The sequence below is a fragment of the Pleurodeles waltl genome, chromosome 3_2 (assembly GCF_031143425.1).
Source record: "Pleurodeles waltl isolate 20211129_DDA chromosome 3_2, aPleWal1.hap1.20221129, whole genome shotgun sequence".
NCBI classification, from domain to species: Eukaryota; Metazoa; Chordata; class Amphibia; order Caudata; family Salamandridae; genus Pleurodeles; species Pleurodeles waltl.
The window spans coordinates 200,722,539-200,738,627 of record NC_090441.1 but is presented as its reverse complement, the minus strand read 5'-3'; the positions used below and the strand labels follow the sequence as shown (position 1 = coordinate 200,738,627).

General features: G+C 48.4%; 1 protein-coding gene across 2 annotated transcripts in view; it reads right to left on the bottom strand.

The window, feature by feature from the left end:
- ATG9A (autophagy related 9A) overlaps positions 1-16,089 on the bottom strand; it is a 131,326-nt gene that overhangs the window by 53,561 nt on the left and 61,676 nt on the right. For both annotated transcript variants that reach the window (XM_069227186.1, XM_069227187.1), the window contains 4 exons: positions 8,225-8,973; positions 7,632-7,785; positions 4,411-4,590; positions 1,963-2,208 (listed from right to left, as the gene is read on the bottom strand). In XM_069227186.1, coding sequence (XP_069083287.1) covers positions 1,963-2,208; positions 4,411-4,590; positions 7,632-7,785; positions 8,225-8,973 — 1,329 coding nt within the window. The remainder of the gene's footprint in view (positions 1-1,962; positions 2,209-4,410; positions 4,591-7,631; positions 7,786-8,224; positions 8,974-16,089) is intronic.

Here is a 16,089-nt window from a genome sequence, read left to right as displayed (position 1 = left end):
TATATCAAGATTGTTAAAATCAACGTTTACAGTGATCAGAAGGATAAACTCTGTTGTTACTGCCCTGAGAGAGTTAAAATATATATTTAATGTCTACGTATTATTGTCCATAGTACAGCCTTGGTCACCTCCCTCCTGGACGTAGGAAGCTTGGCACTGGCCGGCCTTCTTTCTTCAAAACCTGTCATGCTGAAGGACGATCGCTGTGCTACAGTACTAGTTGTACTGGGATCCAGGTCCTCTCAATCTTAGAGAAACATCAAGGGCTACCTTTGCAGGCTTAGAAAGCAGTTATTTCGACTCTCAAAGATACAAGGCATCCCAAATAAAAAACACAACAACTTACAGGTTGCAACTTATTCTAACTTTCTTATAAAACTACAACATATTGGTTATACCAGAGTGGTCCACCCATGTGTGATCCTATGGTGCACAGTCCCTAAGTATACTAAGGCAGAAACCCTATAACAATATTTTATCTTTTCTGAAAGTAGTACTTGGATCACCCTGATGTGAGCCATGCAAACCTCTCTTCCTCCTGCTAATCTGACAAGCACTACACAAATTTCTGCTTACAGCGTCTGTTGCCACATAGAGACATATGTGTAGCAGAAGTATTTACCAATCCAAGTATGGTTGGCACCACAGAAAACTCACAAATAATAAGTGACAAAGTCAGAATGTTCTTCACAATTAACCTATCTCTACCAACTACCAATATGCAAGTATCGTAGAAGAAGCTGTGAAGATACACCTGGCATAAATGCACAGATAAAGATGGCTGTCCAAGTTACACCACCCCGGATAGTACCATTCTGCCTAAACCGGGTACATTTCTCCATCCTAAGAGTACTGTATCACGTGTCCCTGCGAGGACCTCGATGTATTCTGTGACTGGTGTGTAACACTCAGAGAAAAGATTTACACAAGGGGTACCCACCCCTAAGCAGGCTATAAACAGGTGGGCGGTCTGTAACCGTTCTAGAAGGAGCAAGACAGACACCATTTTTGCCTAGAGCTCCTTGTGAGAAAAAATTATGGATTCATTGCAGTCAACCCATTCAATCCCTGGCAACTGGTAACCCTCAGTTTACTAAAGTTATCTGTTAATGTCAACTGTACTTACACATGTAGATTAGAAAATGGGGTACCCTTTCTGCGTACGTCATAGATGTAGCAGAATGTCTCATGGGCGGCCCCAAATTAAGGGGTCATTTGCAAACGCGTGGCCTCACCAATTAAAATTATATGTTTAGATTAACAAAATGCACCAGAGTCCCACCATGCAGATGGGAATATTCTAATGCACAAAAGGCTTACAAGCAAGTAACTTTACTTTTTTCCCTTTCCATTGTACTTTGGTGGATCTCCCCAGACCTCAAATCAGCTAAGATGTAGTGGTTGAAGTAGAGAAGAGGGAGTCGGGCAGCATCTTACAGAAATCAGATGTCAGAAAGGTCAACAACTGCAATCCATCATCTTAGTACCTTCCCTCCCACTTTGCACCCATTTTATATTTACCCTTCTACCTTGCAGCGTTCTCCGCTTTTCATCTGGGGACAGATTGCTCAACATCTGCACCAAAGATGTGTACACTTGCATCAACATTTGCAGGAACTAATACCATTTACACCAACCAGCTTGTACAAATGCCAAATTTGCCACTATATGGCCAATGCCAATGTAGGCCTAAAACTATACTGAAATGTGCAATCTGGTCCCTGGTCTGTATTTTTAATTGTAGTTCATCCTTTTTTTTCTATTCATTGCCTATTCCATTTTTCCTCACAGATCCTCATTGTCACACCTCCAGCTCTTGTTTTTCAGACTACACCTGTTTCCCCCCACATTTGTACTTTCGTTCATGCTTTTCATCTAGCACTTCTCGTCTGTCCATTCCACCCAATTGTTTTGTCTTTCTGTGAGCCTAGAAAGTTAAAAGAACGCTTCAAAGAGTCACACCTCAGATTCGGACTGGAGAGACTGGATGGAGCAGAAAAGGGCATTGTCGGGCAATGCTGCCAGCTGTGCCAAGGCCCCACTGCTGTCCCGGTGCACCTTCTCCTTCAGGCGGCCAAGGAAGGCTGTGCTCTCCCGCGGGGGCTGCCACCTGGGGTTGGTGATGGCAAAGTGCATCAAGGACAGCTCGGTCTTCCCGTCTTCTGCCTGCTGGTAGATCGATGCTTCAGTCTTTCCGGCTGACATCCACTGGAAAGGGATATAGAAAAGGACAAATCAAATTAGCACCAAATTCACTGAGACCAAGAACCTGGCTGCCACATCTTTCCTGGTTATATTCCTCCCACAAACCTGCCACAGAGGAGCATCTTTCTCTAAACATTCTCCCCACTGTGACTCCAGAATCAAAGCACTCACTTTTCACTGAACTAACAAGAAGCCCGACAAATGCTAGCTATGGATTACAGCATGCCAAAGCTCGGCTGATAGTCCTAAAAGCTGTGTCCTGCTCTGCAGTTCGTTATATTTGTTTAAAAAAATGCCTGACCACATCATCCTTTTCTTGACTTTCTGGAATGGCTTCCCTGGAAACCTGCAGTATCTATCAGACAGCATGTCTCACCCACAAATCACTAAACACGTCCATGTGAAGCTACCCTGCAGGAAAATTCAACAGCTCCAATAGAACCAAAGATCTCAAAAGCAAAGCTCACTTGCATCTCAAGATACCAAAGTTTCAAAAAGAGGTCCAGTTTAAAACGAGCATTCTGCATGTATCTTTCCAGCCATTCACGCTGCCTAAAGGGCCATTATTGCAAAGTATCATACTTTGTTGTGATTGAGGTTGAAGGCGAGATGCGCATCTTCCACAGCGTGGTAACATCTTTTGTCCTCATCTCGCGTACTCTAAAAAGGGACAATACCTACAGCTTGCATCATACACAAACTAAATGCCTCAGCTTGCCTTATAATGGCTTGAGAGTCAGAGCACACACATACACCCACGTGAGCGCAGACAGAGTCTCTAAATTAGATTTCCACACAAGCAGCTTCCACCACACATTCTGGATGTGTGACTGACTGCTGCTCAGGAATCAGTGCATCTAACAACTGACACAGCAACCTGTGCAGCTGAACTGTGTGACTCCCGCTTAGAGCTGTGAATGGCCAGCTCCTGACAATTGAATATGAAAGGCCAACTCCTGAGAACGGTGTCTGATTGACCAACTCCTGATAATGGAGTCAGACTCCTAACGTGGTACGAATGTCCAACTCCTCCTAACGGAGTCTGAACAGTCCAAGTCCTGCTAATGGAGTCTGAACTGGAAACTCCTGATAACAGGGTCTGACAGTCCAACTCCTGCTAATGAAGTCTCAACTGGGAACTCCTGATAACAGGGTCTGACAGTCCAACTCTGGCTAACACATCTGTGTGGCTGACCTTTGCTAAAAGATCAGTGCAGCAAACTCTTCCTAACAAGATATGATGGGCCACCACCTGATAATGTAAGTTGTGTGATTAGTAAGGTCAACTTCTACTAAAGGGCTCTGATTGGCCATACTCCTGATAACAGGATCTCTGTGGTTTATGTCTTATTAAGGCATTGGTGGTGTCTACTGCTGCAAATAGGGTCTGATTTTTGAGCTCCTGATAATGGGGGTCTGACTGATCACCTCGTGTTAATGGAGGCCTGACTGACCAACTCCTGATAATGGTGTCTGATTGGTTATCTCCTGGTAATAGGATCCTATTGGCCAACGTCTGATAATATAGTCTGATTTGACAACTCCTGATAACTGGGGACAGCTGACCAACTCCTGATAATGCTCTATGATTGGACAACTCTTGACAACGGGGTCTGACTGGCCCCACTCCTGCTAACGGTGTCTGAATAGTCAACTCCTGATAACGGTGTGTGGTGGCCATCTCCTGATAACGGGGCCCAGCTTGAAACCACAAGCTACGCATCACCACCATGTCAAAAGCAGCTTCCAGTACTTGGATGATATATATTGCTCATTTCTTTTTTAACCACTTTCTCGCTTCACTTTTCCCCTTTTTCCAAATGTGTCCCTAGGAGGAGTGAGTGAGTGAGTGAGTGGTGCCGCAGCACCTAAGAAGACCCTGATAAATACGGAGGTGGAGAACAGTGAAATCAACAACAAGCTTTAGACAATGTAACCAATGCACTACGGCCGTATTTAGAGTTTGGCAGACAGGTTATGCCATTACAAAACTGGTGGATGTCACATCTTTGATATTACAAGTGCATTATGGTCTATGGCATTTGTAATAAGGTGGACTGGATCTCGGTCATGTTTTGATTGAGTATCCTTTGTACCAAACTCTAAATAAGGCCCTATGGCTCCCTTTATGTCCTTCCACAGGTGATCCTGCAACCAATAATCCAAATAAACCCCAGTGATTGGGAGACACTGGGCACTGCTTACCGCCGGGTGTCCATGCTGGCGAACGTCCATCTGTGCAAAGGAGCACGTATCCCCCACGCCAACAACCTCCACAGTGAAATTACGGAAGAAGTCGATGATCTCAAGGGACTTGGGGCGCAGGCAGAAAATGAGGATGAAGGGGGTAACAATGGGGCTGAGCAACTCCTCTAAAATAAACACCTGTGGGAGACAAAGACAAGATCACAATTTGGGGTATGGGAGCTGAAACAGACCCAGCACAGCAGAGAGGAGGGCATGTACAGTGGTATTAGAGAGAAAGGAGATTATTTATAGAAGTAGCAGGCAGAGAGGGGGATATTTACAGTAGCATCAAGCAGTGAGGAAGACATTAACAAAGGAATAAGGCAGAAAGGACATGTACATTGGTATTAGCCAGAAAGGGGGACGTTTGAAGAGGTACATAAGGCAGAGAGGACGTGTACAGTCTTATCAAGCAGAGATTAGGACAGTTATATTTATCAGGCATCAGCCAGAGATGAGGACATTTAGAGTGGTATCAGACTGAGGATTGTTCCACTGGGATCAGAGGGACAGGAGGGCATTTAGAGTGGCATCAGACCATGGATAGTTCCACTGGGATCAGAGGGACAGGAGGGCATTTAGAGTGGTATCAGACCATGGATAGTTCCACTGGGATCAGAGGGACAGGAGGGCATTTACAGTGGTATCAGACCATGGATAGTTCCACTGGGATCAGAGGGACAGGAGGGCATTTAGAGTGGTATCAGACCATGGATAGTTCCACTGGGATCAGAGGGACAGGAGGGCATTTACAGTGGCATGAGGCGAGTGCAACACTCTACTGTTATGTCAGAGTGGACCAGACTAGTGTACAACAAAAAGGACAATGAAAAGCAATGCTCTGCCCCGCCCCCAGTTTATTCATAGTGTAGAATGATATAGCTGGTGGGTTAGGCCAGGGGCCGCTCTGAACTCGTACAAGACAAAAAAGCTGCAGGGAAGAAGGAGCACGCTGACTATCTTTTTTTCTTTTGCAGTTTTATGAAGCACACACTTGGCCGAAAGGCATCACAACGCTCTACATGAAAACCAGATTACATTACACAAAGTCAGAGTCTTCCTTTTCTTCAGCATGGGGAGATTAAATAATTTGCCCATGTTCACATGATGTTGAGCCGACCCTGGGAATCAAACTTGGTTTCTAAGTTCTAAGATCAGCAGCGCACCCCATTAAGCCACATCTCCTCCCATGAGATTGGCATTTGGCGTTGTGCCTGGTTGCATACAACAGCAGACGAAAGGACAGAGGCCTGCAGGGCGCTGCAGACCTCAGGCCCTACTTGCACAATTTGTTGGTACCGTAAGCTCACCCCTTAACATAAAATGTATTTACCTTCAATAATGATATTTCTGGCTGATACACAATATTCCTGCATATACCTCGCCATCAGATTCCGCCAAGCTTCGGAGAGAGGTCTGAAAAGCTTTTACTAGCAGAATCTCTATAATGCGGCTAGTTGGTGCCATATGGTTCCAGCCGTTACTCCTGCCCCGGATATAACTCCACTCACATATAAAAGGCACCATCCTGCGCTGTGACGTCAGTTCCCGATCCATATCCGCACCCCTGCAAGGCATGCAGACAGGAACCAAGACAGCCTCAGCCGCAACAACTGCACATAACACACCTGCATACTTTCGGATCTTATTGCATGCGGCACTGAGTCATCAAGGAAGGGGTGAGGTCAGTGAGGAATATACAGGAAGACTATGGCCCTCATTATGAATGTGATGATCCATGGACCGCCAGACTCATGGTGGTGGGCGGACCGCTGCGGTAGTGGCGGTCCGCCTTTCCTATTATGACCGTGGTCGAAATGCGACAGTGGAAACGCCTCCTCCGCTAGGCTGCCGCCACCAGGCAGCCTGGCGGTGGCGGGGTTTCAGATCCGACAGAGACAGATTATGAGTCCCATTCCACCAGCCTTTTCCTGGCAGTTTACACCGCCAGGGAAAGGTTGGCGGAATGGGCGACTTGGGGCCCCCATGCACAGCCTTTCGTTCATTTCACTGCCAGAATTATGGGTAGTGAAATGCGCGACGGGTGGTGCTGCACCAGCCACACTGCCACATTGGCGCCTGCTCCATTTGGAGCCGGCGTAAATGTAAAGGCCCTGTTTCCGCCCGCCGGCCCAGCGTTAAAATCATTATAGGGCCAGCGGGGGCTTTGTCGTGCTGGCAGTCTTCCGTCGACCGTTAGCACAGTTGTAGTTGGGGTATCCTGCCACTATCATAATGACCCCCTATCTATCCACCAGAAATATTGTTATTAACAGATACATCTTCCTGCAGATTCTTCACTTTTAGAAGGAGACCCAAAGCAATAGCTGTTTGGGAGGCTGGATTAAGTATTGCTGCTTAAGCAAGAACATTGGAAAAAAAGAACAGATGATGGTAGGAATGCTGAACAATGTCAAACATTCAACCCCAGTCACAGATCGGGGCCTAAACCCATTGCTTTTTTGCTCGCCACGCCATTTCAGTTTGGACCCGGTCATATGCAAATCCGTCCTGACCCTGCTCCCAGGGAAACAGTCCTGCATCCCGTCCATCTTCTGTTCTTTTTGGATTTGTCATCCTAAGTGGGATAGGTATGCCCAGACGTGGGTCCCGTGCTCACTATGCCATTGGAGTCAAGCTAGTCTGACTGATGAGGGGTGATACCCCAAAACCGTTCGCAGGATGATTGTTTCCGGTCCAGTGAGGACCTGGCCTGGCAGTTCGGGCTCGACTGTTCCCATGGGGAACAGGGTCAAGACTGATTTGCATATGGCTGGGTCCAACTGGAATGGCATGGTGAGCAAAAAAACGTAGGATTCAGGCCCAGATCTCGGACTGGGGGTGAATGTTTGACGTTGTTCAGCATTCTGTTGATCATCAGTTCTTTTTGCGGTTAACCAAGGAAAGCAGCCCCAGTAAAGTACTCACCACAACATGCAGGGCCTGTGAGGCACTGATTTTTAGCAAACATATGCAGGAATTACCATGTTACCTCCTGACTGATGTCAGCCACTAAAACAGCGCTGATGAGAGCTGTGGAAAGAGTCCTGGCCAGTAGAGTGGGTACAATTGCCCCCGGTAATTAAGTGGTGACTCTTCAGAAATGATAAGGGTATAACACTGACGGAGTGAGATGGAAAAATTAGCTTTTGTCAACAGGAGACTGGCTGAGTACTTACAGCTTTGTACTGGAAAAGTTGTGCAAACTCATCACGGGTCTCGTATCGGTGGGCATTGCCCTGCCAGTGGTCAGGCATATAGTGGATGTGAGCCAGGATAACCTTCAGCAGCTGCTCCGGACAGAACACCAGGTGCTGGTCTGGGATAAAGGATCTGTGAGTGGGAACAGGAAGAAGCACACGACTGAATGAGTAACAACAAGGCAACCCCAGGAAATGAAAGTCACAAAACCAGTGTTATCTCACATCTACACCATAACAAGAAGGGGATGACGCACAAGCTCATTGGGTTAAAATTTCCAGACACATCACACAACTAAAATACTCATCATTATGGTAACACCTCGGTATTGCAGTACCTGGCTCCATCATGGCTCTCACCCTCACAAGACCACCACTACCAGTCAACCTCCAAATTCCCATGAACCTAAAACTCATGGGGCAAGACTACCACCATGACCAACAACCTCAAACCACTGCCCCTGCGAGGGGCGAAACATCCAGCTCTGATAACGAGTGCCAATCTGCCGACAGTTCTTCCACTCTTCCTCCTGTCCCACAACACTTAATATCCCCAGAAATGCCATACTGACCTGCAGACAGTAACAGCCACACCCAGAAGGGTGACAGTGGTCAGGACATGCTCCACGGCCAGCACATCCTCGTCATAGATGGTCAGCGCAATGAGCACAGCCAGTATGGAGCCAGCAAAGAAGGCTACGTTCTTGGCCGCAATGGTAAGCAGTGGAGACATGAAGCAGTTCATGTACTTGGAGGCAGGCTTGTAGCCTTTGCTGAGGCGGGAGTGGAGCTCGTGGTCCAGCTCACTGAAGTGGCGCAGGTAACATCGTCCATAGAGGGACCAGCAGCGTGCCCCTAGACTGCCCGGCTCTCGCTTTAGCATCTCGGTGTAGCTGAAAAAGGCATAGAGGATCTGCCAGACCAGGATGAGGGGGCAGAGCAGGAGGTTGGCCACACCAATCCACAGGATGCGGTAGCTCAGCTTCTCGGCCAGCTCCAGCCGATTGCCACCCTTCTTGTATTCGCTCTTTAGACTCCACTCGTTCTGGAAGAATGACCCTGGGCCCCAGAAGAAGATGAGCTCGAAGTTGTACTTCAGACCACGAGTGAGGAAGACTGTGTCCCCAAGCAGCGGCAGCTGAAAGCGGATTGGCAGCAGGGACTTGTTTATCATTGCCACCATGTAGTTCTTGAAACGGAGGATGCGGTGATAGATGTCCAGCTCGGTCAGTTCCTTCTTGTGGATGCAGATCTGGTGCTCCTTCTGAATCTCTACAATGCGGGCCTGGACCTCCTGCCATGTGAAATACTGCAAGTCAGACTGAGGGGAAGAGAGAGAGAGGCTTATCAGAACCATGGACACTGCAGACTGCAGCTCCTGCCACTTGAAAAACTGCAAGTCAGACTGAGAGGAACAGAGGGGAAGAGAGAGAGAGAGAGAGAGACAGAGACAGAGAGAGACAGACAGAGAGAGACGTATTGACACTGTGCAGTCTGCAGCTCCTGCCACGTCAAATACTGCAAGTCAGACTGAGAGGAACAGAGAGCGAGAGAGAGAGAGCGACATCTCTGCCAACAGTGGTACAGAGAGACAAAGGGGATGCCAAAAGTATGTGGAAAACAGAGGCGCAGGGAACCTGAGGCAGCAAGCATCAGTAACATGTCTGCACCTGGACAAAAAGTGCTTACAAAGGCAGAGTGGGTGGTGAGAGGGATGAAGTGAGACCCGCGACACGATGGAGAGATAACTGGAGACCAGGACTGCTCGCTATCAATCAGCAAATGACTCAAGAGTGCCTGGGATCCAGGGCTGACTTGGTGAGGAGGAGGGTGAGGACAATGGACCTCCATCCCAAAGTACAGGGGCGGTTTGCTGGAGGGAGAACAGAAGGGGGGCAAGAGTGGAAAACCTCCTGGGAAAAGAGAATAACAGCACAAGGACTTGTGTGTGCGGGCACTACCTTGGAGGCAAAGGTGGGGAATGACATTCCCAGTTTGAGTCAGTGTGATGGCCCTAGAATGAGAGACATAATATAAGGACTCTCTGGGCTAGCCTACCCCGCCCCCCCCACAAAGCTCATCCTTCTCTGCTGAACCTGCATTATGGGCCCCATAGTTTCCAAGTATCTGTGGTGAGAGCCCACACTAGAAAAATAAACTCATCTCCTCGTAAGGCATGTGCTGGATGAGGGAAGGGACACTCCGAAAGCCATGTGTCCTGTAGTAGACTCCAAAGCTAGTTTGATACTGGAAAAAGCGTTTTCGTTGTATGGCCAGCATGGGCCGAGACAGAACAGTCAGGACACACACAGCAAATCAATCTGAAAAGTATGCTTTCCACTTTTCTAATAGGGAAACGAATAAAGTCAACCAATACAAACTGGAACAAAACATAGAAGTCACAAAAAACCTCCCTCTGAGAGATGTGCTGGGGGTGCTAAGAGACGCCAAAACGCCACCACAGAGAAAGAGGACCCACTGGCAGCAGACCCTGGCTGCCAACGGCAGGTGTGAGGAAACTCTCTGATAGAGTAGGCCTTTGAAAAGAGGGCCTTGTGATCAAAAATCTGAAGAAAGAAATACAAACACTGTGGAGGTGACACGCACTGACTGCTTCATGGGTTGAGGGCCTTGTGGGGTGTTCCTGGAGGAACAATAGCCGAATAGTGGGGATACGGGAATGGGTTGAAGGGCCGGTGGTTGACTTGTTTGTGGACTCACTCGTACTGGGTGTGCTGCAGTTGAAGGGGCCCTCATATTGTTTTCAGTGGAGAGGGCACATCGCGCTAGTACCCTCTTAACCACTAGGGGGCAGACCTAAGATGAGCAATGCCCACATCCCTAAATTTGGAAGCAGAGACGTCGCTCTACAAGCAGCAAAAGGGCTTGTGCAGTATGAGGTGGCCAATCTTCTTTCCAGACTTCATCCTGTCAGTGCAAAATCAGTGAAGTTTGTTTGATGTGGTTAAGAAGGAACTACACTAAGGAGGAAATACACACATGATGCTCTTCTCAGCTCAGGTGTGAGAACCGACAGAACAGAAATGCTGGCATTTCGTGATGCTGGACTGGCTGGAGGGGTGACAGAAAGTTGAAAGAAAAGTGAGAGATACACTAGACGTAAAGAGAAATGGCTGACGTCATCCGAACAGTGGCGTGCAGAGCAATCAGAGATGACCACAAACACGACCAAAGAAGGTCTAGAAGATTGGGTCAGGCTCTTGAATTTGACAGAGGCAGCGGGGGTACTCTCAGGTGAGGCTCGACCCCCTCCAACAAAACAGAACAGAACTGCAAGGGGGAAGGAGTTTTGGGGAATAGATACAGGCAGGTTTGAGGAACCATCTTTAAGAGAGAAGAATGCAACCATCAATACTGATGTTAGGCTAGACTGTGGGCAAATAAGAATAAGGGAAGCGTAAAAGACACTGGTGAAGAGACTAGCTAACTCTAAGTAGTGGGAAAGTGAAGAGAGCGACAAAGAGAAACTAGAGAAATAGATGTTGCACCCCTGGACCTCAAAAAGAGATGCATTGGGGGGGGGGGGGGAGAACCCACAAGTGGAGGCCAGGCTGGAACTTCAAAGGAAAAAGTATGCCTGATGTCCAGTAGTGAGACCTGATACCAGTACACAATAACACAAGAGACTGTGTGAGTCAGGAAACAAAAGCAGGAAGTAGCTAAGGTGGTTTAGGAGGTAAGAAGAGGGCCAGATCTGAGTGGGGTCATATTGAATAAAGAGGGAACCGTACTCGCAGATGGAGAGGAGCTAGCGTAAGTTTGCTGGGCGCTTGAGGACATTATATGCTACAAGATTGAGGGGGAGACCTTGAATGTTCTCCCACTTCGTGACGGTTCTACCAACCCTATCAAAATTGACATCAAAACTCACTGGAAGGTCCACTGACCAAGGAGAAAATAAGAGAGGCAAAAAGTCAGAGGAAAAGTGGAGGGTGCCTGGTTTACCATTTGGGATTTTTAAATCCAGCAGACTGGGGTGCAGCTGGGTTTCACACTCTAGATTATGGTTCATTGTGAACGAGCGAGGTGCAGAGCAGGGCATAATCACATTTATCAGACAATTATACATGGAGGCCACTGCCTGTGTCCGTTATGGTAACGATGGAGAATGCACGGACACTTTTAGAATTAAAAAGGGAATAAGATAAGTTTGCATCCTTGCCCAGTTTTTATTCTCCCTGTATATTAATAGAGTTGACAAATTTTTAAAGGTGAAAGAAAGGACACACCTTATACAGGGGCTCGCCCCCTCCCCATCCTTTTATATACAGATGAGGCATCCTAGTGGCCAGAACAGGGGGATGGCTGCAATGCTTAATCAATGATTTTATTGTATTAATAAAGGAACATGATCTGCGATTCAATGAGATTAAGACATTTACTAAGCTCTGTGGGGACAGACCGGCCCAAAAATGTGCTCATCTTATCAATAGCTCTAAGGCTGCAGTGGCGGCTTCCTTCTCTTACTTGGTATCTTGTTCGACGATAAATACAAACGGAAGCCAATGCTATCCAACAGGAAAGCCCAGTTTGAAAAATCCATCATAAGTTTACTCGGTTTTTGTAAAACGTCGGTTTCAAAACTAGAGAAGGAGATTTCATTGACATATTTAAGCAAATGCGTGGCCATTGCACCTACGGGGCAGGTATCTGGGGTCTCATAGATAAAGTTTATTTAACAAGCTGAAAACACCTTTTTTTTAAATGTATTGGTGGTCCCCTGAAGCAGTTCTTTTCCCATGTGTCACTCTGAATTGGGTAACCAACTTATATCGAGGACAGAATCAAAACTTCTCCCCTCTTATTGTGGCAGTCTATATGGGTAACAGAGGGGACCCCATCTCCTTAAAGCGCTTATTATTAAGGATTGCTTAAGACTCCACTCTGCCCTCTATATCTCGTGGCTCGCATATGTGAAATCTGCATGCGAGTTGATCGGTCAACCGGGCTTAGTCGCCGCCCAAGACTCCTGCCAAAGTAAGCGTTCTACGAGAGGGCCACACGTACAAGAGACTCTTTAGATAACCTTAAATCTATGGCGCGTGCGTAGAATCTGGTGCCTCCAACAGTATCTCTCCTGTATTCTCAATATACAACAATGTTTTGTGCTCACCAGGTTTTGTTCTAATCTATTACCTTTCTTGCTGGGGGTGCCTGTCAATGGTGGCCCTTTAAGGGTTTATGTTTCTATCCATGCAAGGTCACATGGGAAATGAAGCCAGATGGAAGTAAGTGCAGATGGAGAGTGAGGCCGCACAGGGAGTAAGGTCATCTGGAGAGTAAGACTATACAGAGAGAGGGGCCACATGGGAAGTGAAAACCACACATGGGGCAAGGTCAGACAGGCAGTAAGGCCACATGGGAAGAGAGGCGAAATGGAGAGTGAGGTGAAATGGGAAGTGTGGCCATATGGAGAGTGAGGCCACGCAGGGAATGAGATCGCATGGAGTGAGACCAAACGGGGAACAAGGCCATACAGAGGATGAGCTCACACAGGAAGTGTGACAACACATGCAGAGAGGTCACCCGGGGGCACTCTGGAAACATTACACAAAGAACAGATCACAGAGGAGGCAGGGGGAGAGGACACACAGGCGAGAGGCGGAAGGGGGAAGTTTCAAAGAGGGGAAACTGAGAGACAATGTGAAAGAGGGGATCTCAGCTCAACCAACAGAAGAGATCACATGGAAGAGAGTCAGATGGGAGATAGCTCTCCCACGAAGTGGTGGACGGTAGAGAGGCATCAGCAGCAGAGATGGTAGAGCCTGCAATGCAAGACTGCTTTGAAGGGATGTGTCCCATGGTGGACACGGGTGTGCTTGCAGTAGGCTAGGCACTGCAGTGCAGAGAGACTGCACTAGAGTGAGGTGACAAGAATCGCCAGCCAAACAAGGCAGCGGCCTCCTCCACTTTCTCCCAAGGCACATTTGCAGTATCACTAGCCCCGCACACCTCTCAAACCTCTTAACCTGCCGTCATCATCCTCCATGTTCATGCCTTGCAGAAGCGTGTGGGTAATAAGTCACCCCCGCCCAAGAAGTTATCATCTGGGAATTCAAGCAAGGGGCCAAACTAGGTAAAAGGGAATTAGGGTAATGGCGTAGTGTGAGAAAGTAGCCTCTTTCTAGCCTTGTTACCCCCACTTTTGGCCTGTTTGTGAGTGTATGTCAGGGTGTTTTTACTGTCTCACTGGGATCCTGCTAGCCAGGGCCCAGTGCTCATAGTGAAAACCCTATGTTTTCAGTATGTTTGTTATGTGTCACTTGGACCCTGCTAGCCAGGACCCCAGTGCTCATACGTTTGTGGCCTATATGTATGTGTTCCCTGTGTGATGCCTAACTGTCTCACTGAGGCTCTGCTAACCAGAACCTCAGTGGTTATGCTCTCTCATTTCTTTCCAAATTGTCACTAACAGGCTAGTGACCGATTTTACCAATTTACATTGGCTTACTGGAACACCCTTATAATTCCCTAGTATATGGTACTGAGGTACCCAGGGTATTGGGGTTCCAGGAGATCCGTATGGGCTGCAGCATTTCTTTTGCCACCCATAGGGAGCTTTGACAATTCTTACACAGGCCTGCCACTGCAGCCTGAGTGAAATAACGTGCACGTTATTTCACAGCCATTTACCACTGCACTTAAGTAACTTATAAGTCACCTATATGTCTAACCTTTACCTGGTAAAGGGTGGGTGCTAAGTTACTTAGTGTGTGGGCACCCTGGCACTAGCCAAGGTGCCCCCACATTGTTCAGGGCAAATTCCCCGGACTTTGTGAGTGCGGGGACACCATTACACGCGTGCACTACACATAGGTCACTACCTATGTGTAGCTTCACCATGGTAACTCCGAACATGGCCATGTAACATGTCTAAGATCATGGTATTGCCCCCCCCCAATGCCATCCTGGTATTGGGGATACAATCCCATGATCCCCCAGGTCTCTAGCACAGACCCGGGTACTGCCAAACTGCCTTTTCTGGGGTTTCACTGCAGCTGCTGCTGCTGCCAACCCCTCAGACAGGTTTCTGCCCTCCTGGGGTCCAGCCAGGCTTGGCCCAGGAAGGCAGAACAAAGGACTTCCTCAGAGAGAGGGTGTTACACCCTCTCCCTTTGCAAAAAGGTGTTAAGGCAGGGGAGGAGTAGCCTCCCCCAGCCTCTGGAAATGCTTTCATGGGCACAGATGGTGCCCATTTCTGCATAAGCCAGTCTACACCGGTTCAGGGATCCCCCAGCCCTGTTCTGGCACGAAACTGGACAAAGGGAAGGGGAGTGACCACTCCCCTGACCTGCACCTCCCCTGGGAGGTGCCCAGAGCTCCTCCAGTGTGCTCCAGACCTCTGTCATCTTGGAAACAGAGGTGCTGCTGGCACACTGGACTGCTCTGAGTGGCCAGGGCCAGCAGGTGACGTCAGAGACTCCTTCTGATAGGCTCCTTCAGGTGTTGCTAGCCTATACTCTCTCCTAGGTAGCCAAACCTCCTTTTCTGGCTATTTAGGGTCTCTGCTTTGGGGAATTCTTTAGATAACGAATGCAAGAGCTCATCAGAGTTCCTCTGCATCTCTCTCTTCACCTTCTGCCAAGGAATCGACTGCTGACCGCGCTGGAAGCCTGCAAAACTGCAACAAAGTAGCAAAGACGACTACTGCGACACTGTAACGCTGATCCTGCCGCCTTCTCGACTGTTTTCCTGGTGGTGCATGCTGTGGGGGTAGTCTGCCTCCTCTCTGCACTAGAAGCTCCGAAGAAATCTCCCGTGGGTCGACGGAATCTTCCCCCTGCAACCGCAGGCACCAAAGAACTGCATCACCGGTCCTCTGGGTCTCCTCTCAGCACGACGAGCGAGGTCCCTTGAACTCAGCAACTCTGTCCAAGTGACTCCCACAGTCCAGTGACTCTTCAGTCCAAGTTTGGTGGAGGTAAGTCCTTGCCTCCCCACGCTAGACTGCATTGCTGGGAACCGCGTGTTTTGCAGCTACTCCGGCTCCTGTGCACTCTTCCAGGATTTCCTTTGTGCACAGCCAAGCCTGGGTCCCCGGCACTCTAACCTGCATTGCACGACCTCCTGAGTTGTCCTCCGGCTTCGTGGGACCCTCTTGTGTAACTTCGGGTGAGCTCCGGTTCACTCCACTTCGTAGCGCCTGTTCCGGCACTTCTGCGGGTGCTGCTTGCTTCTGAGTGGGCTCTTTGTCTTGCTGGACGCCCCCTCTGTCTCCTCACGCAATTGGCGACATCCTGGTCCCTCCTGGGCCACAGCAGCATCCAAAAACCATAACTGCGACCATTGCAGCTAGCAAGGCTTGTTTGCGGTCTTTCTGCACGGAAACACTTCTGTACGACTCTTCACGACGTGGGACATCCATCCTCCAAAGGGGAAGTTTCTAGCCCTTGTCGTTCTTGCAGAATCCATCCGG